This window comes from Naegleria lovaniensis, assembly GCF_003324165.1.
Source record: "Naegleria lovaniensis strain ATCC 30569 chromosome Unknown tig016, whole genome shotgun sequence".
In the NCBI taxonomy this organism is placed as follows: domain Eukaryota; phylum Heterolobosea; class Eutetramitea; order Acrasida; family Naegleriidae; genus Naegleria; species Naegleria lovaniensis.
Window position 1 is genome coordinate 611,070 of NW_025407838.1, and position 22,486 is coordinate 633,555.

Here is a 22,486-nt window from a genome sequence, read left to right on the forward strand (position 1 = left end):
TTGAATTGTTATTAAGGAAGATGGTGTAACTCACCGAGTATCTCATCTCTTCTTTGCATACATATACTTATTGAAAGAATTATTGTTAAAAATGTATTAAATTATTGTTGTGATTGATTTTACACTCGACATGGAGGTGGGAATGTCAAACCAGGTAAGTTAAATACAAGCTTACTCATCGAGTTGGCTAAATAAGTTCCATCCTCAGAGAAGAACCACACCGTATCCTTATCTTCCTCTGTTTGTTCCTCTTCACTATTCATATTTCTCAAACAGAACGATCTATCAAAGGACTTTAAAAGTCGGATGTCCACAGATGCATCGTCAGATTCAAAGTACTTGATACTGTCGAGCCAATGACAGAATTCATTCAATTCCTTTCTCGAATTGAAAGTGACATATTCACGATCCCAATATTTAGATTCTGGAAATTCCTTCTTTTTGGCGAGCATTGCCTTTGATAAATAGAATCTTCTTTCACCAATGCCTTTTCTCAAATCTTCCATATATCTTTCATAAGGTGTAAGAGCTTGTGGTAATTTCTCTTGCCATAAATTGAGACGACGTAAAACATCCACCACAAAGTGTTGACAATTGCATTTGACAGCATCGTAGGTCTTGGTTCCATTGTATTCAATGCAAACAGAAGCAATGGTATCAAGTGCATTCTTAATTTGATCAATTTTGTGATAGCTTCCAAAATCAATGACAGAGACAGCATACTCGTTTCTAAAGTTTCGATAGTCTCCTCTCACTCTCACAATGGAATGGTCATAGAAATCAAATCTCCAAGGACCAATTAATAGACCCGTGTGGAAAGTTCCAAACAAATTATCCTTCTCGTTGGATCTGAAAAGATCAAAGATGGAATTTCTGAAATCACTTGTCGTGTCTGAAATAATGACCTTGACTGTCATGAGAGAAGGTTTCTTTTCGTCCTTGTGTTTTACACTGATATTCTCCATGGCCTTACCAAAGTGTCTATACATGAATCTATCTTTGCAAATTGCGTTTTGTGCCTCAATGGTCTTGTTTTCATCAATGTATAAAGATTTCCACATTTGACTCTTGAGTGTTGAATTTCCTGTCTTGTTTGAAATCTTCTCATCCAACTTTCGTAACTTATCCAAGAAGAATTGAGAGGCCTGTCTCTCATCGAATGAAAGTAATCTTTCGTCATAGGCCGTGCTATTTACATCAATTGGAGTATTGTCGCGATCTTCTGTCAATTCTTCATCGAATGTGACTTGTTGACCTGCAGAGGCAGAATAAAATACCTTTCGGAATAGGTCAGAAATCCATCCAGATTTTCTTGGTGAAGTTCCACCTTGAGGAGGTGAAGTTGACAAGGCGTTGGGTGGCTGCTGATGATGACCGGTTGATGAGGAGGAGCCAGCTGGTTGTGGTCGAATGTTAATATTTTGTGATCGAGGGGTAGTTGCAATGGCATGTCTCATGACAGGTTTTGCCTTCTTCTCTTGAAGAGCCAACTCTAAAATGTTGTTTGGATTTTTTGCCAAGTTGCACCATTCGAAAACAGCCATACCAAAGTTATCTTTCGTGTCGAAGGACATGCCAAACTTGTCCAAAAGAACTCTACAGTGTTTCTTCATGCCTCTGATCGCGTAGTGAGTGAGTAATGAGAAGCCATAGATATCTCGTGTCTCGTGTCCAATGGTATTGACTGCCTTAATGAATTCGTCCTCATTCAAATCTTCATCCTCAAAGACATCTCTATAGTACAATTCTGTAAATTGTACATACAAATTGGAGTAATTCTTGTACATGTTGTTTGAATCACCAAAATCATTACTGTTCGAAAGGGACAAGTTTTGAATTTCGTTCGCAATTTTCTCTGCTGCCGATCGTTTGACCTCTTCCTCAAATTGAGAGCCATACATTTTGTAATATTCGAAAATCTTTTCCTTGAATTGAGTGGCCAATTCTTCCTTATCGATTGGATCATAGGTAAATTTACCTTGCCGACGAGAAATTGGATTTGCATGAATGACTTTCATGTTGTACAAGACATGGAAATAGACATCCTGAGGTGTTGTTGTTTCACGAATTGGACGTGGCATTCTCACAACCAAATCCACACGATCCACATGTTGAGTCACACGAACAATCTTGAAAAATCCCTTCTCTAAAAAGTCATAGGTCTTTGAAGTCTCAACGAGGAACATGTCACCTTCAATGGTAGGATCTGCAACGAATTTTCGCTTGAGAGAAGGAGAATGTTGATCTCTATCATTCAATGAAATAAAATCAATGGAACAGCACACATCGACACCACCTCTTCCAGATTTTGGAGAATTGGATCTGAATTGCAATTGATCAGATTCTGTCAATTCCCAATCACAAGTTCGTTTGGTTTTACCAGTCAATAGAGTGGTGTGACTACTACGTGGAGGACTTGTACTCTCTGAGGTTTGTGGAGAGCTCTTGTTACTATCGTAGCCAGACATGGAGGATGGATAGCCTCCTCTCATGTGACTCGTTCTCATACTACCACTGTTTGGTGATGAAGATGGACTCTCCAAGAATAAATTACTCAACCAAATATCGTCACGATTCATGGCTGCATTGCTATTTTCCTTTCTCAAATTGAATAAGGAGAAGAAGGAATAATTCATTTCATTGTGCTTGAATCGATATTTCACTAAAAGAAGTTTTCTCTTTCGAGGACCTTTGGCTTGTTCTGTTCCATACTTGGGGAATTTCATCAATAACAGTTGATCGTCACGTTTCACAACCACAGATCCAGTTTGTTCATGAGAGAGTCTCTCAAAGCCCATGGCTTGTTTATGAAGAGGTGTATTCGTTGGGAGGGTGACTGAACTGTCAGAGAATCCCAATTGTTTCAACTCATCCACAAAATCAGCTCCACAAGCAGTATCTGTCGTGAGGAAACCCCAAACATCATCATTCTCCAAACGTTCAATCTTGATGAGTCCTTCACGTGCAGACTCTGAGAGTGAAATTCTCATGTACTTGTTTCGAAAGTCGAGAAGAGTGTCTTGACCTTCTCCCAGAGCAGCATTATTGTTTGGTGTTGCAGAGGTGGTGGCGTTGGTGGTTGAAGAATTTCTCGAACTTGTATTGGTCGAACTATTGGTTGTGGTCTTCTTTGGATTATCCTTACTAATGACCACGGTGAATAAATCCTTCATCTCTCCCGAGTTCATGTCTTGTTGATACCATGTAGCAATCTTTGGCCAATGCTTGTGCCCATCATCGGTGCTATGGACACGACATGGATAACTGGCCATCATGATACCCATAGAGGCAAGAAGAGAACCTCCATTCTGAGGGAGAACCACATGATGTGAAGAATCATTACTGCCAACCAAATCCACAACCATTTCTGGAGAGACACTCAACGCATTGCTGGTGCCATACATTCCAACCATGTTGACCTGAGGAGATGAATTGCTGTGAGAATGGGATGACATGGAGGAACTGCCTGGAGATTCAAACGATGACAGCATGGTATTATTGTGTGCAAGAGTTTGACGTGGCCATGGTTGTTGCGAAGAGTTGTTGGAATTTGGCGCATGAGGTTGCATGGTGAGAGTGGTATGAGTAGTGGTTGGTCCATTCAACATGAGAGGAGGTGAAGAACTAATTCCTACTTGTTGTTGTTGTTGTTGATGGTGGTTGGAGGTTCCTCCGTGTAACAACATACTTTCACTTCCAAATGAGCTGCTCGGAACACTTCCAGTACTACCCAAGCTCATCATGCCTGAAGAGGAGAGACTGTTCTGAGCACTACCACTTGTCGTTGTCGTGGCAGTTGAGTTTCTCATATTTCCCAAGAGCATGATGGCCAATGGATGACTTGCAACCGATGAATTCAATGAGGAAGGATTGGCAGAGGATGAAAGAGAATTCAATGAGGAAGATGTATGATTCATCATCATGGCTGCAGATGACGAGTTTGGAGTTCCACTACTGTGCAAATGATTCAACGATGAGGTTGTGGTTACAGCACGACCGTCCTGTGTATCCACAAGCATGCTGTTATGGTGATTACTCGAAAGACTATTCGCTGAGGAGCCAAACAAGTCTTGATACGAGCTGGCACATGAACTATTCGAAAGGAAGTTTAGAGTGCTGGCAGATCCTGAGCCTTGATGATTGGGAATGCTTGAGGATGGTTGTGGAATCATCATGCTGCCAGAAGTGCCCATTGTTGTCGAGGAGGAATGCAAAAGGCTCTGAAAGTCATCATCGTTGTGCAAGCTTTGAGAATAACTGGTACCGGCGTGATGATAGAGATCTTCCAAAGTGAATGATGAAGAGGGAACGAATGAGTTGTTGTTGTTGTTGCTGTTGATGTTCGAGGTAGTAGTGGTCGTGTTGTTATTGTTGTTGTTAAGGCTCATGGGACCACATCCCCCGTTACTCTTATTCGAAAGAGGAGAACTTCTAGAAGCTTGAAGTTGCTGTTGTTGGCTCATTGAATTCGTTATTCCTTGTTGCATTGTTGATGGATTCGAGTTGTTGTTGTTATTATTATTATTACTGCTTTGACTCACCGGAGAAATGTTATTTGGATTGAGGTAGAGCTGATTCTGCTGCTGCTGAAGAAGAGAGGAGTGTTGTTGAGCTGCCATCATCAAGTTCAAGACTTGATTCAGTTGTTGTTGATCCAACTCTCCAAAACTAGGAGGATTGTTAGTTGTTGATGTTGTTGTGGTCAATTGGTGGTGGAGTGGAAGTGTGTTTGCATGATGATGATTCATGGTAGTATTGAGCGAAGAATCCAATCCATTGGTTTGAGAGGATTGTGTAGCTACAACTCCGTATGGTGGTACTGTTGCATGGGCAGATGGATTGGAATGAGCACTCGCGGCTCCATGACTCATCAACTGAAATTGTTGAAATCTTCTCATGAGGTCTTTGGCAAACATGAGAGGAACACCTAAATTATACAATTCTGTATGATCACAATTTTGTAAGGCATTGGTTGTTTTAACCATGTTCTGATTGAGAATGGAGAGAATGGGTCCAAATTCAAGATCTGAAATGTGCAACGTTTGTTTGGTTTCTTGCAAGAGGGATGAAATACGAGGAGTGAATTGAGAAGGGTTGGTACCACCATTGCCATTCGTTACATTGCTTAAATCAAGAGAAGTGCTATGACCGAGTAGAGCGGTTGGACTATTTCGTTGTTGTTGCTGTGGTGCTTGTTGCATGTTATTGTTGTGTTGTTGTATCATGAACTGTTGTTGTAAAAGCAATCGTTGCTGTTGAAGAAACAATGGATTGACTGTGTTGTTGTTGTTGCTATTATTGTTCGTGGTGGAATGAACCGATGAAGAGGATGAATTGGTGGACAACATGGAAGGAGAGGCTGTGCTCGTGGTGGTCGTAGACGAAGAGTTGTTATTGCCAACTTTACCCGAGTTTACAACCAAAGGTGAGTTGGTTGTTGTTGTAGTTGTGTTCATGTTCTCTGAAAGTCCAAGTGGGAGCAACCTTTCTTTGTAAAGAGCTCGTGTCAAGTGTGTTTGTGGTTGTTGTCAAAATAATAATCGGAGTAGTTTTTAGAAAGAACCAACAATGTCTTATGGTAATGGGATGACAACAAGGAGATGATCTCGAGTAATTGTTTGTGTTGTTGGTTGATTTTGAATGACAGGAACCAACCAACACGTATGAAGGAAGACGTTGTGATTTCTCAAGCGCTCGTGATAGAATTGGTACCTATCGAGAGAGAAGGTTGAAAACAATGACGATGATGATAACAATAATGAGATGACAATGTCAATTTTGACTTTGTATCTGCTTGTTATCAATGATAATGGTCAACTATCTGCGCAGAGTGTTCTTCACCGAGAATCAACGAAGTTCTCACAATGCGGTGCTGGTTACTACTTGAGAGAGAGGTACACGACACTGTTGTGGACCAATGGCGACAGTTCCTGATTTTTTTTTTTGAAAATTGGAAGAAACGGCCGTGATTTATCATGGGAAGAGGGTGATCAAGGCCTTGGTGAAACAGGCTGCAGTCCTCACCAACAGTCGCAGGTTCGTTCTTTTTGGATCAAGAAGAGCGTGTTACTGGTATTATTTGAAAAGAATGAGCTTCTTCTATTCAACAGTGATAAATGAATAACAAATAAATTCAAAAAGCGAAATCTTGAAGCGGCGGAGGAACGATTATCTAGTGATTATTTAGTAACAATACGACATCTCTCCAAATCACCAATCATTAATGGGCTAGAAAGGCGTCACTTAAGGCTAAACTGTTCAACCTCAATGACCACTAGATCCATCGACTTTCAATGATAAAATTCTCAATTGAGGTTGAACTCGCGATTGGCATCGTTGATGAACCTTCCATTCAAACATTGATTCAAACCTTGAAAAAGAAACAACCTCAAACAACGATCGGTTTTTCTCTCGGATCTCTTATAATTTTGAGAATCATAGCGCTCGTTGAAGGTATCACGTGCGTTTACAACAAACGTTCCTACATCTTTCCAAAGAGTTTCATATATGTAGGTTCAATAATTCCAAATGCTTTTCCCTCAATCTTTCGGGTGTAGGCCTGAGCTTGTTTACTCATTTCATCTCCATAAAACTGCCTCATTAATTTTGTTAATTGCCGCAAAGCATTCAATGGAAGTAATTTATCGTGCAGTAGACATGCCAAATCTAAATCATCCAATGGATCACCTTTATCTGTCCAAGTGAAAGGACCTCCATAGTTGCCATACCAAAATTTGAATTTGGTTTTTTGTTTGGGAACGGTTCCTACAACTCGGAGGATGGTGTCCTTGAATTGTTCAAAGAGAGAGGAGGCTGCTTCTGAGATGATTTGAATGTATTGATCTTTGTATGTTTCTAAAGTGAGTGAGGATAATGGTTGGGACAATACAATGTGCTGGTCCTCTTTGACAATCTCTTCATCAGCAGTTTGTGGAGGATGAGCAAGAGGTGTTTCTGAGTCTGCTGTCATGTGTGTGTTGTTGGAGTGAGAGATGTTTTTTCGAAGTGATTGACACATTGTCATGCTGTTTTTAGGGTATTCCCAGATCAAAATGGCAATGACATTGTTTGTTTACGTTTGATTTTCATGCAAAAAAAGGTAACGGAATCTGTAAATGATGTCTAACCATTTATGCGATGTGAAACAAAAAGATGCAATGAGGAAATTTTAATAGATCGGATTTTGGGATTGAAAGAACTTGAGTAGCGTTTAGTTGTGAGAACGTTGCATATATCATAGCTGAATGATGCTCAAGATTTTGAAGTGATTGTGTACTGAATGTATTTGTTGATGTTGGTGATGCGTTTGATGTGGCTGTTGTTGACCATTTTTTGTTGGTGTAACAATCAAGTTAGCGAATTCCACAACATAACATGCCAGACAATTCCTTCCATCTCAACAAGTCATGCTTAATCTTGAAGAAAGTTAAATTATTCGTAACGAAAAAATTAAATTGTCAATCGGTAAGCATTTCACGAAAAGTATTCGACACTATGTTACCTTAATCAGGCCCGTAGGCGTCACTTTGTTTAAACCCTGATAGAAGACATATTCTTCTTCAGGTTCCTTTTGGATCAGTGGACTCTATGTCGGATTCTCCAGGAATCAGTTGCGTAAAAGCCAACCTCTGATCCAGCACCTCAGGTCTTGATTCACTTCAACCGACCTTGAACCACGGTAAGCTCTTGTTAAAACCTGAAACTGTTCTTTAGTTGTCTTTTACTCACCTTGTCCATGACAATTCTTATTAAGGGTTGCCTCTTCTCATGGATTCTTGTTCTCCCAGGAGCAGAGGATATTGATCGATGCCAACAATGTCGTCATCTCCTCCATTTCAACCTTTTTCACCCCTCTATACCATTCTATACCTTTATAAATAAAGGGATTTGTGCTGTCAGAAGGTAATTTCGATGGATACTCATACCGTCAAGCGTGCACAAACCAATTCGTCTAAAAATTACCTTGTGTTGTATATCCTTATAATAAATAGATCAAAATCCATCATGATTCTGACGAAGAATTTTCACACTCCGCACAAGCCCAATGACAACAATCACAAGATCTACAATTCTCAATTCGACTGAAAATCCACTTCCATAATTCTCCAACACATCCAGGTAGATCATATAACCACTGGCCACAGCATTGGATGCACAAATCCATACACATAAATATAAGGTATACCGTAACGGCCACCAATTGAACTGAATACTTTGACGTGTTCGTTTGGATAGGCCTACTAACAAACCAACTCCTCCAAAGAAATCAAACAATATCAAACTGTCAAAATATACTCCAATCCAATAGGGAGCTTTTTCAGGCCAAATTCCAGTTGCAGTCAAGACATGTAAAAACGACCCGACAAGCAAAGTCCAACCAAAGAGAAACAAGAACCATCGATCGCTCGAGTTGATGACAACTTTTGGGTGAAGATGTGCAGTCATGTGTGTGATTATTTTTCTTTCGTTGTGGTTTTTGGACATTGAGGGATGTTCGTACGAAGTGGATTCCATTACGTATGTACGTTACTAATGATCACTGTTACTGAAAATGCATTCATGGAAAGTGTTAACCAATGTAGAGCAAATCAAACACTTGACATTTCCTTACCACTGCGCACAAGCAGCTTGAAGTGCGATTAGGGATTTGGTCTCTCTATATCTATTAACTAATTCTCAATAGTATTGGCTTTGTGAACGGCTGTTTCTAATAAGGTGCCGAATTTCCTTAGTCTACTTTTTCATCCAAGTAATTGTTGGTGGCATTTGCCAACGAAGGGCTAACCATCTCTTATTTGGATTTCTCGCCAAGTCTTGTCAATGCAAGGTACGTGCCGAATTTCATCCCTGGAACCGATGTTGTGGAATGAAACTTTTTGATGAAGATGGCCAGCGTGTTCCATCCAAAAAACATTTTTTGAGACAATACACCTAAACCAGTCGGGATTCTAATTAAGGACATACGGTGGTCTTTGTCTTCATTCTTTTCAGGCCAACGCCTCCCATCCTTAAAAAATGCCGACAAACAACGAGCTAAAAACCACCTGTGGTTCTGATTTGGACCGTTTCATTCAAAAACTTTCGGAGGAAACGAATTTCAATCAATGTGTTGGGTTGATGAAGCAAATTGAACAACACTCAGTCTACTTGTCAGTTCCTCAGTTACTTAGTTTGAGCAATGTTATTGATGAAGATAGTTTGGGATTGTTTAACCGTACTTGGGGATCGCTTTCTTTTGCTTTGATGATCAAGAGCAAACTACAAAAACCAATCGGTGAAGTGGCTGGTTTTCCAATTGCTTCAATTATTGATACAATGGAAGCAATTGGTAGTGGCAACTCGGGTAGAGTATTGACAGCCAGTATCAGCCACAACTCCAAAATTGAAACTGTGGCTATTAAATTTTTGTCCATTTATTTGGATCCTCTAGCATCAAGTAGTTTGGAGAGTAGTGAATCCCAATCTGAAGAACAACAAGACGAACACTTGGAGGAATTGTTGATACTGTCAAAGTTGAAAAACAGTCCCTATTGTGTGAACGTAAAGTGTATAACCATTGGAAGCGATCGACGAATTGGATTAGGAATGACTCGATATTGCATGGATTTACATTCTTTCTTACTTCAGAATTGTTTAAGCTTGCATCAATCGTTAATCTTGTTTAAAAGATGTGTAAAGTGTATAGAAGCTTTGCACAACTATGGAGCGAACGGAATTATTCACCACAATATCAAAGATACGAATTTTCTTATTGGCCAACCAAACACAGACAACAATGACATGGATGCTATGATTGCAAGCGTTGTAATAGCTGACTTTGGATTCGCAAAAGCACGGATGAGGGAAACAAAACAACACATGTCAGGTTTTTATTCATCCGTAGGTGGTGCTGCAGCCAAAATGTTAATGTACGCAGCTCCTGAGGTTAAAGAGTGTTTCAGAAATGGTGGAGAGATGGTTTACACAAAAAGCAGTGATATTTATTCATTAGGAGTGTTACTTGGTTTTATATATACCAAACAAAGGCCGTACAACCTCACAACAGAATTCCAAATATTAAGTTCCTCTTTGCCACCTTTTCATTATTGTAGAGATGCAGTTGAACAGCATTCCCTGGTAAAGAAGTTGTTTGACTGGTGCACCAGTCACTCAGCAAATGAAAGACCGATGAATTGCCAGCAAATACTCGAGGTTTTAGAAAGCGACGAACCACAAAAAGTGTTGCAAGAAAACATCTGGTATTGAAATAACTAGGTGTTTCGGAATACTTATATGAATCTGGCATGATACAAGATATTATTAAGGATTTTTTCAACATCGATGTCGTGTGATGGAAATAATTGAACGCAAGCCACGATCGCGATCCGTCTCTCATCTCAGTTTGTGTTTGCCATTAATGAAAAGTACAGATTGATATTATCGTGATCACATTTCATGACGTTCATATTTGAGAACAAGATTGATAACAATCTCATCCGACGTTTATAATCGAATTCGAATGAAAAAAAACTCCAACTCTCCTTAATGTGACTCGTCATGAATCCAAGTGTTGTATTAAGGTCTGCCTTCAGGACGGCTGGTATCTTCTCTAAATGCATTGGTTTTGTTCCATTCATTTAGGGCAACATTCTCTTATTCAAAAGTTAAGAAACAAGCAGACAGCATTGAAAATGGAAAATTAATCAGATTGCAAGGTTTTGAGCAAGTTCCAGCAGCACCTCCCCTTTCACAGAATTTCAAAAAAATTCAACATGAATCGCCATCTTTTGTTTGCTCTGCATGTGGCACAAGAGGATTGTCATCATCCACGAAACAATCAAGAACATTATAATGCCCAATTTAAAGAGGAAACAATTTCTGCTTCATCACCAACGTTGGTTCAAAACCAAACACCTCCACACACGATGGATAATTCTAACGGTTATTATTTACAACAAAGTAACGGAGTCATTTGTTCAATGAATGAACATTTTCAACCTACTTTCTACAATGACCAAGAAGAATGGAATAGAAAAAGGAAAATGTCATTGTCTGGAAATTCAAATGACTCAACCAAGACTGCATTGATGGCTTGTTCCGATAAGAGTGGTGAGTACCATACGTTGGTGAGTCATGATGGAATGAGGGTAACCCAAGACCCCAAGACTGTGCGAGAACGGTATTGCTCCTCCAACAGTAAGAATCATGGTGAGAGTATTGCCAGTCAATCTCGCAAAAGTAGAATTGTGGGTGATTACTCGGGAATTATTGCAGACTCTTTGATGCAAGCCACAACGCAACAACAGCAACCACAATATTCCAATAGCACGGTTGCGCAATCATCCCGTGATGCAGCACTAGTGTCAAATATAATGTCGTACAATGTAAATGCTAACCATGTAAATAGTAACACTGAGCCACAATACGGAAATACTTTAAGCCACGTTGAAAATTCTCAATTAAGGGAATATCGAGTGGTCATGAGACAAAAATTTGGCGATGGTATTCAATTCATAGGTCAAGGAGGATTTGCGGCTGTTTTTAAAATTAATGATCATGAAGTGATCAAAATTATTGAAATGACTGGAAGAAAACACGAAAGAAAGGAGGAACGAGCTTGCGAGTTCAATCATCATCATATTGTCAAAGTGTTCAGTTATTTATATGAAACGCATACGTTTCATAATTGTCTTTGTGAATACTTGTTACTGAGAATGCAATATTATCCATTGGGGAGTTTGAATTGTTATCCACAACTCTCCACATTAATGCTTTGGAAAGTTATGAATCAAATTGCCCAAGCATTGCAATATTTGTCATTGTTTAATATGGTTCATCGAGATGTGAAACCAGCAAATATTTTAGTGGAACGTTTGGATTTTCAACAACAAGACATTCATGTTGTGTTGGGTGATTTTGGATTGACTCGAGACCTGCAAACAGTGTCTAATGAAAATAATCCAGGAACGAGTGCCTTTATGGCACCTGAGATTTTAAACAAGCCAAATATTGATTTTTCCACACTTTCTGATATTTATGCACTTGGAAAATCGATTGAAGTGATGCAACAACACGTCGAAGATCCAACTTTGAGCAAGTTTGTGAAGCGAATGACACACCCAATGAAAAGTGAAAGACCCTCTCTCAGAGAAATTATCCACCATTCTTCCATGATGATTCATCAACAAAAAATTTAAATAATTGTTAATTGTTTTTCAAGCGTCGTCTAGAACCAGTGGTGTCTAGCTTTATTTTTTTGGATTAAACACCAAAACAAGCGATCATCACCTATCACGACACATTTAAAAAAAAATCCCAATTCCTTCTTGTTGTTGTCTGGCATACGTAATCAAAATTTAGCTTTTGAATTGGAATCGAATTCATCATCCAACAGCAACAACGGATAACATTCAACAACACGAGCAAGGTTCAACGAATTGTTTAGAGTTTCAAAATTTTGCACATCCACACCCTTCGATATCGGAAAGAGAGATTTTTTATCCTCGTCGTGTATCATTTATTACATCATCACCCCAAACCACACTCTTTAATTTATTATCCAGGATCTCCATTCATCAACCATGCTGAAAAAGAAAATTTTCAACAAGGACACTGTTAAATTTCAATTCAACTTGTCGGTCGATCATCTCTATGATTTCAAGAACACCTCCTTAAACAAGCCAGGTCCCGAAGAGGAAGTTTCTTATGCTGTATGTATGATGATTATGAATTGCGTTCGGAATTATTAATAATTGATTTTTATTTGGATTCATTGTTGAAATATGCTTCATAACCTCATCATGTTGTCAAACATTACCCATTTACTATTTATTTTCAATTTGTAATATGGACCCTATACATCACACAAAATACATGTGCCATCAATATGTTGTTATCAATGTAGATTTTGTGGAAAAGAGGCAAGAAACGTAAGGGAGAAACTCCTTATGTCAAAGTAGAACGTGACACCATCACTTGGAATACTACTTTTAAATTCAATGGTACACTTGCAAAAAAGAAGGGAGCCTTTCAAAAGAAAGACCTAATGATAACACTGGAGGAAAAAATTACAAACAAAAAGACGAATCAATCCAAGAGCAATGTAATGGCAAAAGAAGAGGTTGATTTGGCACAATTTGTTTCTGAAGACCAGGAAGTAACTCAAACCAAGGAAGTGATAATGACCATCGGAAAGTTGTCAGGAAAGGCCAAGCTTAAAATTGTTATCAATTCCAAGAATTTGAAAAACGTTGCAGGAGCGTAAGTAGTTATACTAATCGCAACATTTTAACATGTCATCAAATGACACATTCTTAATATCGTACCACTTCTCAAATATTTTTCTGAAACAGTGACGACGATTTTGAAGGTGTAAGCACATTTACAGGTGGAGATGCTGTAGAAGATGAGGATGAAGCTACTCATCATGTAAGTAAATTAATTGCACTATGTCTAACAAATAATGGCATCACCAACCAAAATTATTTCAATATTCAATGTCATCAACAATAGGATTACGCAACTCCATATGATGGAGGATCATTTATGCTTTCAAAAGGCTCTCTGTCAGAACATGGTCTTGTCCCTGAATTGAGAAAACAAATTGACACACTCCAAAAACGAATCAAAGAATTAGAAGTGGATGACAAGACTTCAGTGGTAAGTTTATTTATTTCCAAAAATACATTAAATTGTTTTCCCTTACATTTGACCCTATTTTTTGAACACAAATTCCATTAGGTGTCACAAATATCAAAAGAGAGGGATAGTCTTTTAGAAAAATTGGAAATGCTTCAAAAAGAGTCAGAGACATTGAAAGAAGAGCATTCACGAGTACAAGAAGCTCATCAAGAAGCTGATAACAAACTTTTTGAACTTCAACTCAAGCAAAAGCAAGCTCAAACAAAGTACGAACAACAAATCAAGCAATTGAAGGACAAAATTGAAGAGGTATGTTTCTTACGTTCTCGTTATACATTATCTGAATATACGCTTCTGCTATGAATTTCAATACTCGTACATTTCAATGATAAATGTCAAATAGATGGAAGCACAAAGCGTCGAAGTCGAGCAACAAAAAGAAAAATTGCAAAAAGAAATCAAAACACTGGAAGAAAGGATAGAGTCTTTGCAACATGAGGCAAACAAAAAAGATGAGCTTCTCCAAGAAGCTAAGCGACAACAGGAAAAAGCTTCACATGAGTATGAAAACAGGATTGAAGAATTACAGGAAGAATCGTCTTCTGTCTCTATGAAACTCAAAAAATCGGAAGAAAAGCACGGTCAACTCGAAGAATCTATTCAACAGCTAAAGAAAGCAAATGACGAGTTGAACCGAGAGCTTTCTAATCTGAAACAGTTTGAAACAGACTCACAAAACAAAGGAAAGGACATTGAAAAGTTTAAGAGCGAGCTGAAATCGCTACAAGATCTTCGTGACAAAGAATCAAAAGACCATGAAGAGACTATCCAAAAAATTTTGAAAGAAAAGACTGAATTGTTATCCAAATTGGAAAAAACAAGTGAGAGTCTTGAAAAATCACAAAAGGAACATGAAATTCTTATTTCTTGCATTCAAGAGTATAACAAGCTAAAGAAAAAGCTTGAGGGAGCGATGGTGCATGTTACCGATGACTCCAATTTCAAACATAAGGTTCAAGAGGCAACCAAAATTTCTGATGACTTTGTCAATCACAGCAGAAACTCCAATTTTGAAAATGTTAACCTTCATGACATTCAAAACGAACTTCAAGTCATGACAGATTTGTTACTGTTAAAACTCAACGCCATGAAAGAAGTCAATATTGAGCTTGAGACCTCCAAGACGAAACTCACTTCTGAGTTAGAGTCTATTCGAAAGGAGAAAGACTCTACCGAGAATAATGTGAAAATTCTCAATCAAAAATTAGAACTATTGGAAAATGAAAAGAATAATCTTCTTCAATCAGCCATGGAAAAGCATCAAGGTTTGTCGCAAGAACTTTTGAACACTATCAAACAAAAAGAGCAACAATTAGACGAAGCACTCCAAGAGAAGGAAAGACTCAACAATGAATTGAAATCCTTAACCGAGAAGATAAATTCACTTGAGAATGAAATTGCACAACATCAAAACACAGAAAAAGAGTTAAAACTTGAAATTGAGAATAATGAAAAATCGCTCGAACAGGAAAAGAAGGAGAAGGAATCATTGCAAGACAAAATCAATGATTTCACTCAACAGATTTCACAGCTTGAGAAAACTGTCGAAGATCTCAAGAGCAAGGAAGAACATCAAACTCAAGAATACAATCTACTTTCACAAAAGTACAACAGCGTGCTCAATGAGAGTGGTGAGTCGTCGAAACGACTCTCTCAGGAGAATGATTCGCTTCGAAAGGAACTCTCCGAAGCAGTAGAGAAAATGAGTCTGCTCGACAACGACCTAACCTCAACCAGGGAGGAAAAAGAAAAGGCCCTTTCACAAATTTCACTACTCCAATCTCAAATTCAACAACTTGAAAATGACAAATCGACTGAAGTGAATCGTTTAACTCAAGAAAAGAATTCTCTTGAAAAGAAACTGCTCGATGACTTGAAACAAGTTCAACAATTACTCGACACGACCGAGCAAGAAAAGGTCAAATTCTCTACAGAGCTTGCTGAACATAAAGAAACTATTGAAAGGCTTCTCAAAGAGAAAGATTTGAACAACCAGGATTCCAACCAACGATTGCAAAGTATTTCTTCGGAGCTCGATTCAGCTCAAAAGGCAACAGAATTAATCAAACAACAATTAGAATCTTCAACAAAACGTGTCGAAGAGCTTACCACAACTTGCACTCAGCTTAATGAAACAATCGAAGGTCTCAAACAAGATCTTGCCAAATCGATCGAAGAAAAGGATTCTCTTGAGAAGGAACGAAAATCACTTGCTGACACTGTGCAAGAATACTCAAACAAACTAGAACAATTGGAGCAATCTCTGCAAGAAGAAAAGAATAATTCGATCGAATTGCAAAAGGAGCTCAAATCCAAGTCAGATGAGCTCAGCAATTCACTTCACGAGAATGAGAGCACCAAGATTGAATTGCATCGTGCCTTGGAGAGTATTACTAGCCTTGAAAGTCGATTAAAACTCCTAACGAGCGATAAGGAGAATACAGCATCTGAAGTGAATGAACTGATGCAAGAAATTGAAAATATCAAGAAGGAACGAAATGAAATTGAGGACACACTACGAAATGAAAAGAAGCAACTCTCTGATTTACTCAAGCAAAAAGAAGAAGAACTGTCAATGGAAATTTCTGTTCGTGAGAAATTAGACAGAGATCTTGAGGAATATCAAAACAAGCTGCAGAGAACCACACAAGAATTGGAGAGACTTGGAAGCGATTCCGATACTCGCTATCAAGAGCTCCTGAAAGAAAAGGAAGATGTTTCTACCAAGTTGCAGGAACTCGAGGAACAAAGACGAGAACTCGAGTCACAATGGAATTCTTCAAAACAGGAATTAGAGACCTCCGATAAGAGAGTGAAGGAATTGGAAAACCTTGTTGACACAACTGAACAGAAAGTGCAAGAATTGTCTGAATTATTGGCACAAAAAACAAAAGAGTGCCAAGATCTTGTTAGAGAAAAGCAGCATCTTGATCAAACTTTACAGGAGCAAATCTCAGAGCTCAACAAGGAGATTGAAAAGTTAACTCATGACAAACATTCTCTTCTTTCAGATTCTAGTCATGCCAAGGACTCACTTGTGAAGGAACTGGAGGAAGTGTCTGAAAAGCTCAAAAAGCTTCAAGAAGAAAAACAAAAGTTGTCTAATGAATTGAATGAGCAACTGAATAGCAATCAAGTGCTCTCAGGAAAACTCTCAGACATTGAAAGAGAAAATCGTGAAAAGCAACAAGAAATTGAATCTTTGAAGGAACAAATTGCAGAGCTTCAAAACAACATTCATCAATTGGGTGAATCTACAACACAAGAGAAAAACAAGCTCATGGAAACTATTTCCCAACGCGAAGAGAGAGTCGCACAATTGGAGCAAGATCTCAAGACCAGCTCAGAAAAGTTAGAACAGGCCCTTCTTACTCACAACGATCTGAACGAGCAAATTGAAAAATTGAAGCAAGAAATTGCTGGGCTACGTGGTCAATTAGAGGCTGTACGAAGCGAGAAAGAATCAACTGTCGGCAAATTGCACGAAATGTTGGAGCAAGTTCAACAAAATGGGGCAGAGTTAGCCGAAAGTAACTCTACTTTGAAGCAAGAACTTGACTCCATTAGAAAGAGTAAGGAGCAACTCGAAGTAGAGCTAAAGAAACTTGAAACTGAAAAGAATCATGTTGAAGATCGTCTGAAAGAAGTATCAAAAGAACTCACGACTGTCTCTCTCGAGCATGCTGATATCAAGAAGCAACAACAAGCGACAGAGATTAAGGTTGAAGAGTTGAACAAATTGGTTGAATTTAAAGAGCAATTGTTGACAAAAGTCGAAGAGGAAAAGGAAACTCTCAACCAACAAGTTTCTGACATGGATTCTACTATCAAGAATCTCACTCAACAATTGAAGAATGCCAATGAAGATGGTGAAGAATATAAGGGTCAAATCAGTCAATTAGAAAAACAAATCGAAGAATTGAAACAAGAAAAGAAGGAAATTCTTGAATCAAGTTTGAATGAGAAGGAAGAAATGGGAGGCAGACTCATGCAAGAATTGAATAAGGCTCAAGAAACACTCAAATCAGTGAATCAAGAGAAAGATGATCTTGCTGAACAATTGAAACAAGTCAAGAGAAGCAAGGAAGAGGTTGAACAAAATCTCGATATGTTGAAACAAGAGAAGGTTGAAATTGAGGAGAAACAGAAGGATCTCCTCGAGCAAATCAACTCTTTAGAGAAAGAAAAGGACACTCTCCTTAGACAAAGCGAAATCGAAAAGAAAGATTTGGGCATTGTCATTTCTGAGCTTCGACATACCATCTCATCATTGGAAGATAAAGCCACCGAACAACAACATCGTTTCCTGTTGCTTTCTAAAGAAGCTTCCGATAAACAGGAACTCATTGAAAGATTGGAGAACGAAAAGGAGCAGCTTATCAAACAAAAACAAACTTTAGAAGAGAGTACCAAGCAAAGTGAAACTTCACTTATAGAAAGCCTCCAAGAGAAGGAACAACATATTGCTGAAGTTGAGAAGGAACGCGAAAATTCTCTCAAAGAGTTATTTGAAAAGAAGAACAAGATTGTTGAGTTGGAGGACAATATCGCCAAGCTCGAACTTGTGTGTAACGAGACAAAGGAAAGTCTTTCCAATAATTCAACCATGTTGCAAGACCTGAAAAGAGAAATCGAAGAAAAAACCACTTCCATCGAAAAGTTAAATGAAACTCTTTCAAAACAAGAGAAAGATTATAAGAATGAAATATCTTCCATTATTGAAAAGTTGTCAGAGCTGGTTGAGGACATTGATGAAGAATGCGACTCTGCTGACAGCATCATTCAAGCATTGAAACGTAAGGACTCTCACATGAATCACGAGATCACTACATTGAAGGAACAATTGAATTTCATCAAAGGAACTCTTGTTGAAAAGGACTCATTGATTGAAACGAAGGAAAGCGAGCTCAAGCAAAAGCAATCCGAGCTTGAAAACCTTCTCAGACAAGATCAAGAAGAAATCAACTCTCTTAAACAAGATATTCAAAGAAAAGCTGAAGAAAAAGACCATCTTGATAATGAAATTCAAAGACTCAAAGTTGAAATTCTCCAAATCAAGGAGAGTTTAGAATTGGAGAGACACGAAAAGACTCTTAACATTGAAAAATTAAGTCAAATGCTTGAAACACTTCAGAAAGATAAACAAGAAATGGAGACATCTCATACCTCCGAAAGAGATGAAATGAAAAAACAGCTTGAGGAAGAGCAAGAAGAGCACTCCAAGACCTCTCAAAAGTTACAAGAGGTGACCAAAGAATTGGAAGGTATCATCAAGAGTAAGGACAAATTGGAGGATGATCTTGAAAAGCTTGAAAATGAGAAGCAACAAGTTGAAAAACATATGGCCGAAGTGATGCATCAACACAAAGATATTTCTCTAGAGCTTCATGAAGTTAAGATTGCTCATCAAAACTCTCAAAATAAGATTGAAGAGTTGGCTACATTGATTGCAACCAAAGAACAAGAGCTGAATCTTCTCAACACTGAAAAGAAGCAACTCAATGAGCAAATTTCCACATTGGATGCCACCATTAAGAGCCTAAATCAACAATTGAAGAATGTCAATGAAGATGGTGAAGAATATAAGGGTCAAATCAGTCAATTAGAAAAACAAATCGAAGAATTGAAACAAGAAAAGAAGGAAATTCTTGAATCAAGTTTGAATGAGAAGGAAGAAATGGGAGGCAGACTCATGCAAGAATTGAACAAGGCTCAAGAAACACTCAAATCAGTGAATCAAGAGAAAGATGATCTTGCTGAACAATTGAAACAAGTCAAGAGAAGCAAGGAAGAAGTTGAACAAAAGTATGCCGACATGAAGAAGGAACGAGATGAAATTGAAGAAGAGAAGAATGACGTTTGTGATAAATTGAGAAACTTGGAAAAAGAAAAGGAAGCTCTCCTTCGACAAAGCGAAGTTGATAAGCAGGATTTGGGTGTTATCATTTCCGAATTGAGACGCACCATTTCCTCTGTTGAAGACCAATTAACAGAACAACAACATCAAAATCTCAAATTGGCACAATCTGTTGCCCACAAGGAAGAAATCATTGCAAGCTATGAAAAGGAGAAGGAAGAACTTTCAAAACAACTCTCGAATACCAATGAACAACTGGAAAACAGTACAACTGAATTGCAGACTCTAAACGAGAAAATTTCAAACATTCAGGAGCAATTGAACAATGCTCAATCCAATCTGAATAACTCTTCTCAAGAAAAGTACGGTTTGCAAACTGAATTGCAAGCCAATAGCGACAAAATTAATGAGTTGACACAAGAAATTGAAAGACAACGCAATGAATTGCAAAATATGAAGAATTCATTGGAGGAAACCACTCAGGATAGAAATCGGGTGTTGTCAGAACTCGAAGCAGCCAAAATTCAAATTACAACTCTCGAATCTAACATTCAAACTTTGGAAGAAAAGTGTTCCAATTTGACTGAAGAAATTCAAACAAGCAAGACTCTTGGAGAAACACTTACTGCCTCTGTACAAGATAGAGAGCAAAGTATCACCAATTTGAACACTCTACTGAAAGAAAAAGAGGAAGAATATGAGAACAGCATCGCCGAGATTATTTCACAACTTGCGTTGTTGATCGACTCGACGACCGAAGATTCCAATGGAAATTCATCTCAACTCGTGAGCAAGCAGCTCCAAAGATTGAAACAAAAACTTGCAGAGTTTGAACGATCCATCGAAGAAAAGAATTCCATCATTGAGTCCCGAGAAAAGGAACTCCAACAAAAACAAAAAGAGTTGCGCGAACTCTTAGATTTACAAGTCAATGGTGAAGACGCATTGAATCGCATGAAGCACGAATTAGAGGAGCGAGTTGAAAAATTGGAGAGAGAAAAGATTGAATTGCAACAAGAGAAAACACAACTCATCGAAACCTCAGAAAAGCAAGGTAATGTCATTTCACAACTTACCTCTGAGCTCAGTGGGGTGACTGAGAGATTGACAGAGAAAGAGAGACATGCAACTGATCTAGAAGAGAGGCTTAAATCTTTGAATGAAGAATTGAATACAAAGGTTGTGGCATTGTCTGAGCATGAACAACGTATTTCCACTCTTGCCAGTCAACTCGAAACCAAGGAAAGTGAATTACAACAAGTTCTCGAAAATATCAAACAAAAAGACCATGAATTAGAAGAGAAAATTACAGAGTTGGAAGAAAAGACCAAGTCCATCAAGGAATTGGACTCCATTCTCGAGAAGCGTGATCAAGAAATGGATAGTTTGAAACAAGTCAATGCTGAGGTAAATAAGGAGGCTGTCTCCAAACTCGAAGAAGAAACCAAAGCTCTCAAAGAGCAAATGCAAACCTTTATGGAGCAGTCTAAACTCATGGAAGTTCAAAGATTTATTGTGGAGTCTTCCATTTTGCATGTACAACTTGTCGATGTCATTATCCACAAGATTCCAACACCTGTCAAGGTTCTCTTCTTGTGCTTGAATAAGTGGAAGATCAACGACGAGGCACATCCAACCAACAAATTATTTGCTACCAACGTGGCACGTGCCTTGGATTATGTCGTGGATAAGAATTCTTTCAACGATGACTACTTGATATATTGGATGAATGCCATTTATCGATTGCTTGCCCTGTTCCATGCGCTCAGTAAGGATGTTGCCAAGTCTGTTGAGAATGCTCTGAGATCGATTGCTCCAACTGCAACAGCAGACGCCACTGTGATTTTGGACAAGACCAAACCATCCATCTCGTCAGCAGCATCGAGTGACGAAGATTATCATTTATTCGACCCACCTGAATTCCCAACACTTTTCACACGACCTTTGAATGAGAATGAACTTCCAAGTGAGGGCTTGATTAATGACTTGGATTCTCTTTTCGTGTCCATGTCCAAAACATTGGGTAAGGCCTATTCTTACTTGTGGATTAAGAATGTTCGTAAGGTTCGTGAGAAGCTCATTCGATCTCTCTTCAGCTCGAATCCAATGGACAGTGAAACTGGACCTGACATTAAGTTTGTATTGTCAAGCTTGACCGAATTGAAAACCAAATTTGACAGTAACATGACAGATTCTAGAGTGACCAATCACTTCTTTGAATGGTTAGCAAGTGGATTAGATGCTGTCTGCTTTAATCACTTTTTACAAATCAAGATGAACACCAATAGCGCCATCTCGATCAAGATGAGAGTTTCTTCCATTGAAAATTGGTTCAACTCGAGAGGAATTGTACACACATTGAAACAAACCACTTCGAGTGCGGAAGGAGAGTCCTTTGTTTTGTGTCGACAAGTTGCCGACGTGTGTATTGTACAGAAAGGTCTCTTGCAGGAAGAAATGCGATCTCTGGTTTGTCCCGAACTCACAAAACAACAAGTTGGATTTGTATTGTCACACTTGTCTGAAGATTTTGCCACTGGAATTTCATCTTCAGAAATTATCAAGGAATTAGGAGAGGCACCTAAATTGGAACAAGTCTTTGCAAAACCAACCATTGACTTTAACAAGTATACCGATATCAAGGAAAAGAAGGTCAAACAAGATAGTCTTTTCAATTTCAATAATTCCGAGTTGGATGGAAATGCCAAAGTTTTGGATTTGAAATCGGGTTCAGAATTACCCAAACGTTTCAAACCAAAGATGTTTGAAAATGAGCTGACTTTCTTAAAGTAACGGAATCATCATTATGCTTGAAAATAAAAAACAACCAAAGTTGTTCTCGTCATGCGCATGCTCTTTGGATCCTTCCAAGATTGTTGATTGGGGACTTTCTTAGAAACATTCAACCGCCCTAACTGTCCGCTACTGTAATTAATTATTTCCGTTACA

At 38.5% G+C, this 22,486-nt stretch overlaps 6 protein-coding genes across 6 annotated transcripts; 3 read left to right on the forward strand and 3 right to left on the reverse strand.

Moving 5' to 3' along the window:
* Positions 1–119: 119 nt before the first annotated feature.
* On the reverse strand, positions 120–5,456 carry C9374_002851 (uncharacterized protein; the record flags this gene model as incomplete). The annotated part of the gene is made up of 1 exon (XM_044692314.1): positions 120–5,456. One exon carries the CDS (start codon positions 5,454–5,456, stop codon positions 120–122), a length of 5,337 nt encoding a protein of 1,778 aa, XP_044550397.1.
* A 1,025-nt stretch (positions 5,457–6,481) lies between these two features.
* C9374_002852 (uncharacterized protein) lies at positions 6,482–6,970 on the reverse strand (the record flags this gene model as incomplete). Its single annotated transcript, XM_044692315.1, has 1 exon — positions 6,482–6,970. One exon carries the CDS (start codon positions 6,968–6,970, stop codon positions 6,482–6,484), a length of 489 nt encoding a protein of 162 aa, XP_044550398.1.
* Positions 6,971–7,992: 1,022 nt separating this feature from the next.
* Positions 7,993–8,445, reverse strand: C9374_002853 (uncharacterized protein; the record flags this gene model as incomplete). The annotated part of the gene is made up of 1 exon (XM_044692316.1): positions 7,993–8,445. One exon carries the CDS (start codon positions 8,443–8,445, stop codon positions 7,993–7,995), a length of 453 nt encoding a protein of 150 aa, XP_044550399.1.
* A 570-nt stretch (positions 8,446–9,015) lies between these two features.
* On the forward strand, positions 9,016–10,245 carry C9374_002854 (uncharacterized protein; the record flags this gene model as incomplete). Its single annotated transcript, XM_044692317.1, has 1 exon — positions 9,016–10,245. One exon carries the CDS (start codon positions 9,016–9,018, stop codon positions 10,243–10,245), a length of 1,230 nt encoding a protein of 409 aa, XP_044550400.1.
* Positions 10,246–10,751: 506 nt separating this feature from the next.
* On the forward strand, positions 10,752–12,176 carry C9374_002855 (uncharacterized protein; the record flags this gene model as incomplete). The annotated part of the gene is made up of 1 exon (XM_044692318.1): positions 10,752–12,176. One exon carries the CDS (start codon positions 10,752–10,754, stop codon positions 12,174–12,176), a length of 1,425 nt encoding a protein of 474 aa, XP_044550401.1.
* A 384-nt stretch (positions 12,177–12,560) lies between these two features.
* On the forward strand, positions 12,561–22,330 carry C9374_002856 (uncharacterized protein; the record flags this gene model as incomplete). Its single annotated transcript, XM_044692319.1, has 6 exons — positions 12,561–12,689; positions 12,884–13,239; positions 13,332–13,407; positions 13,492–13,638; positions 13,720–13,929; positions 14,024–22,330. 6 exons carry the CDS (start codon positions 12,561–12,563, stop codon positions 22,328–22,330), a joined length of 9,225 nt encoding a protein of 3,074 aa, XP_044550402.1.
* Positions 22,331–22,486: the final 156 nt, after the last annotated feature.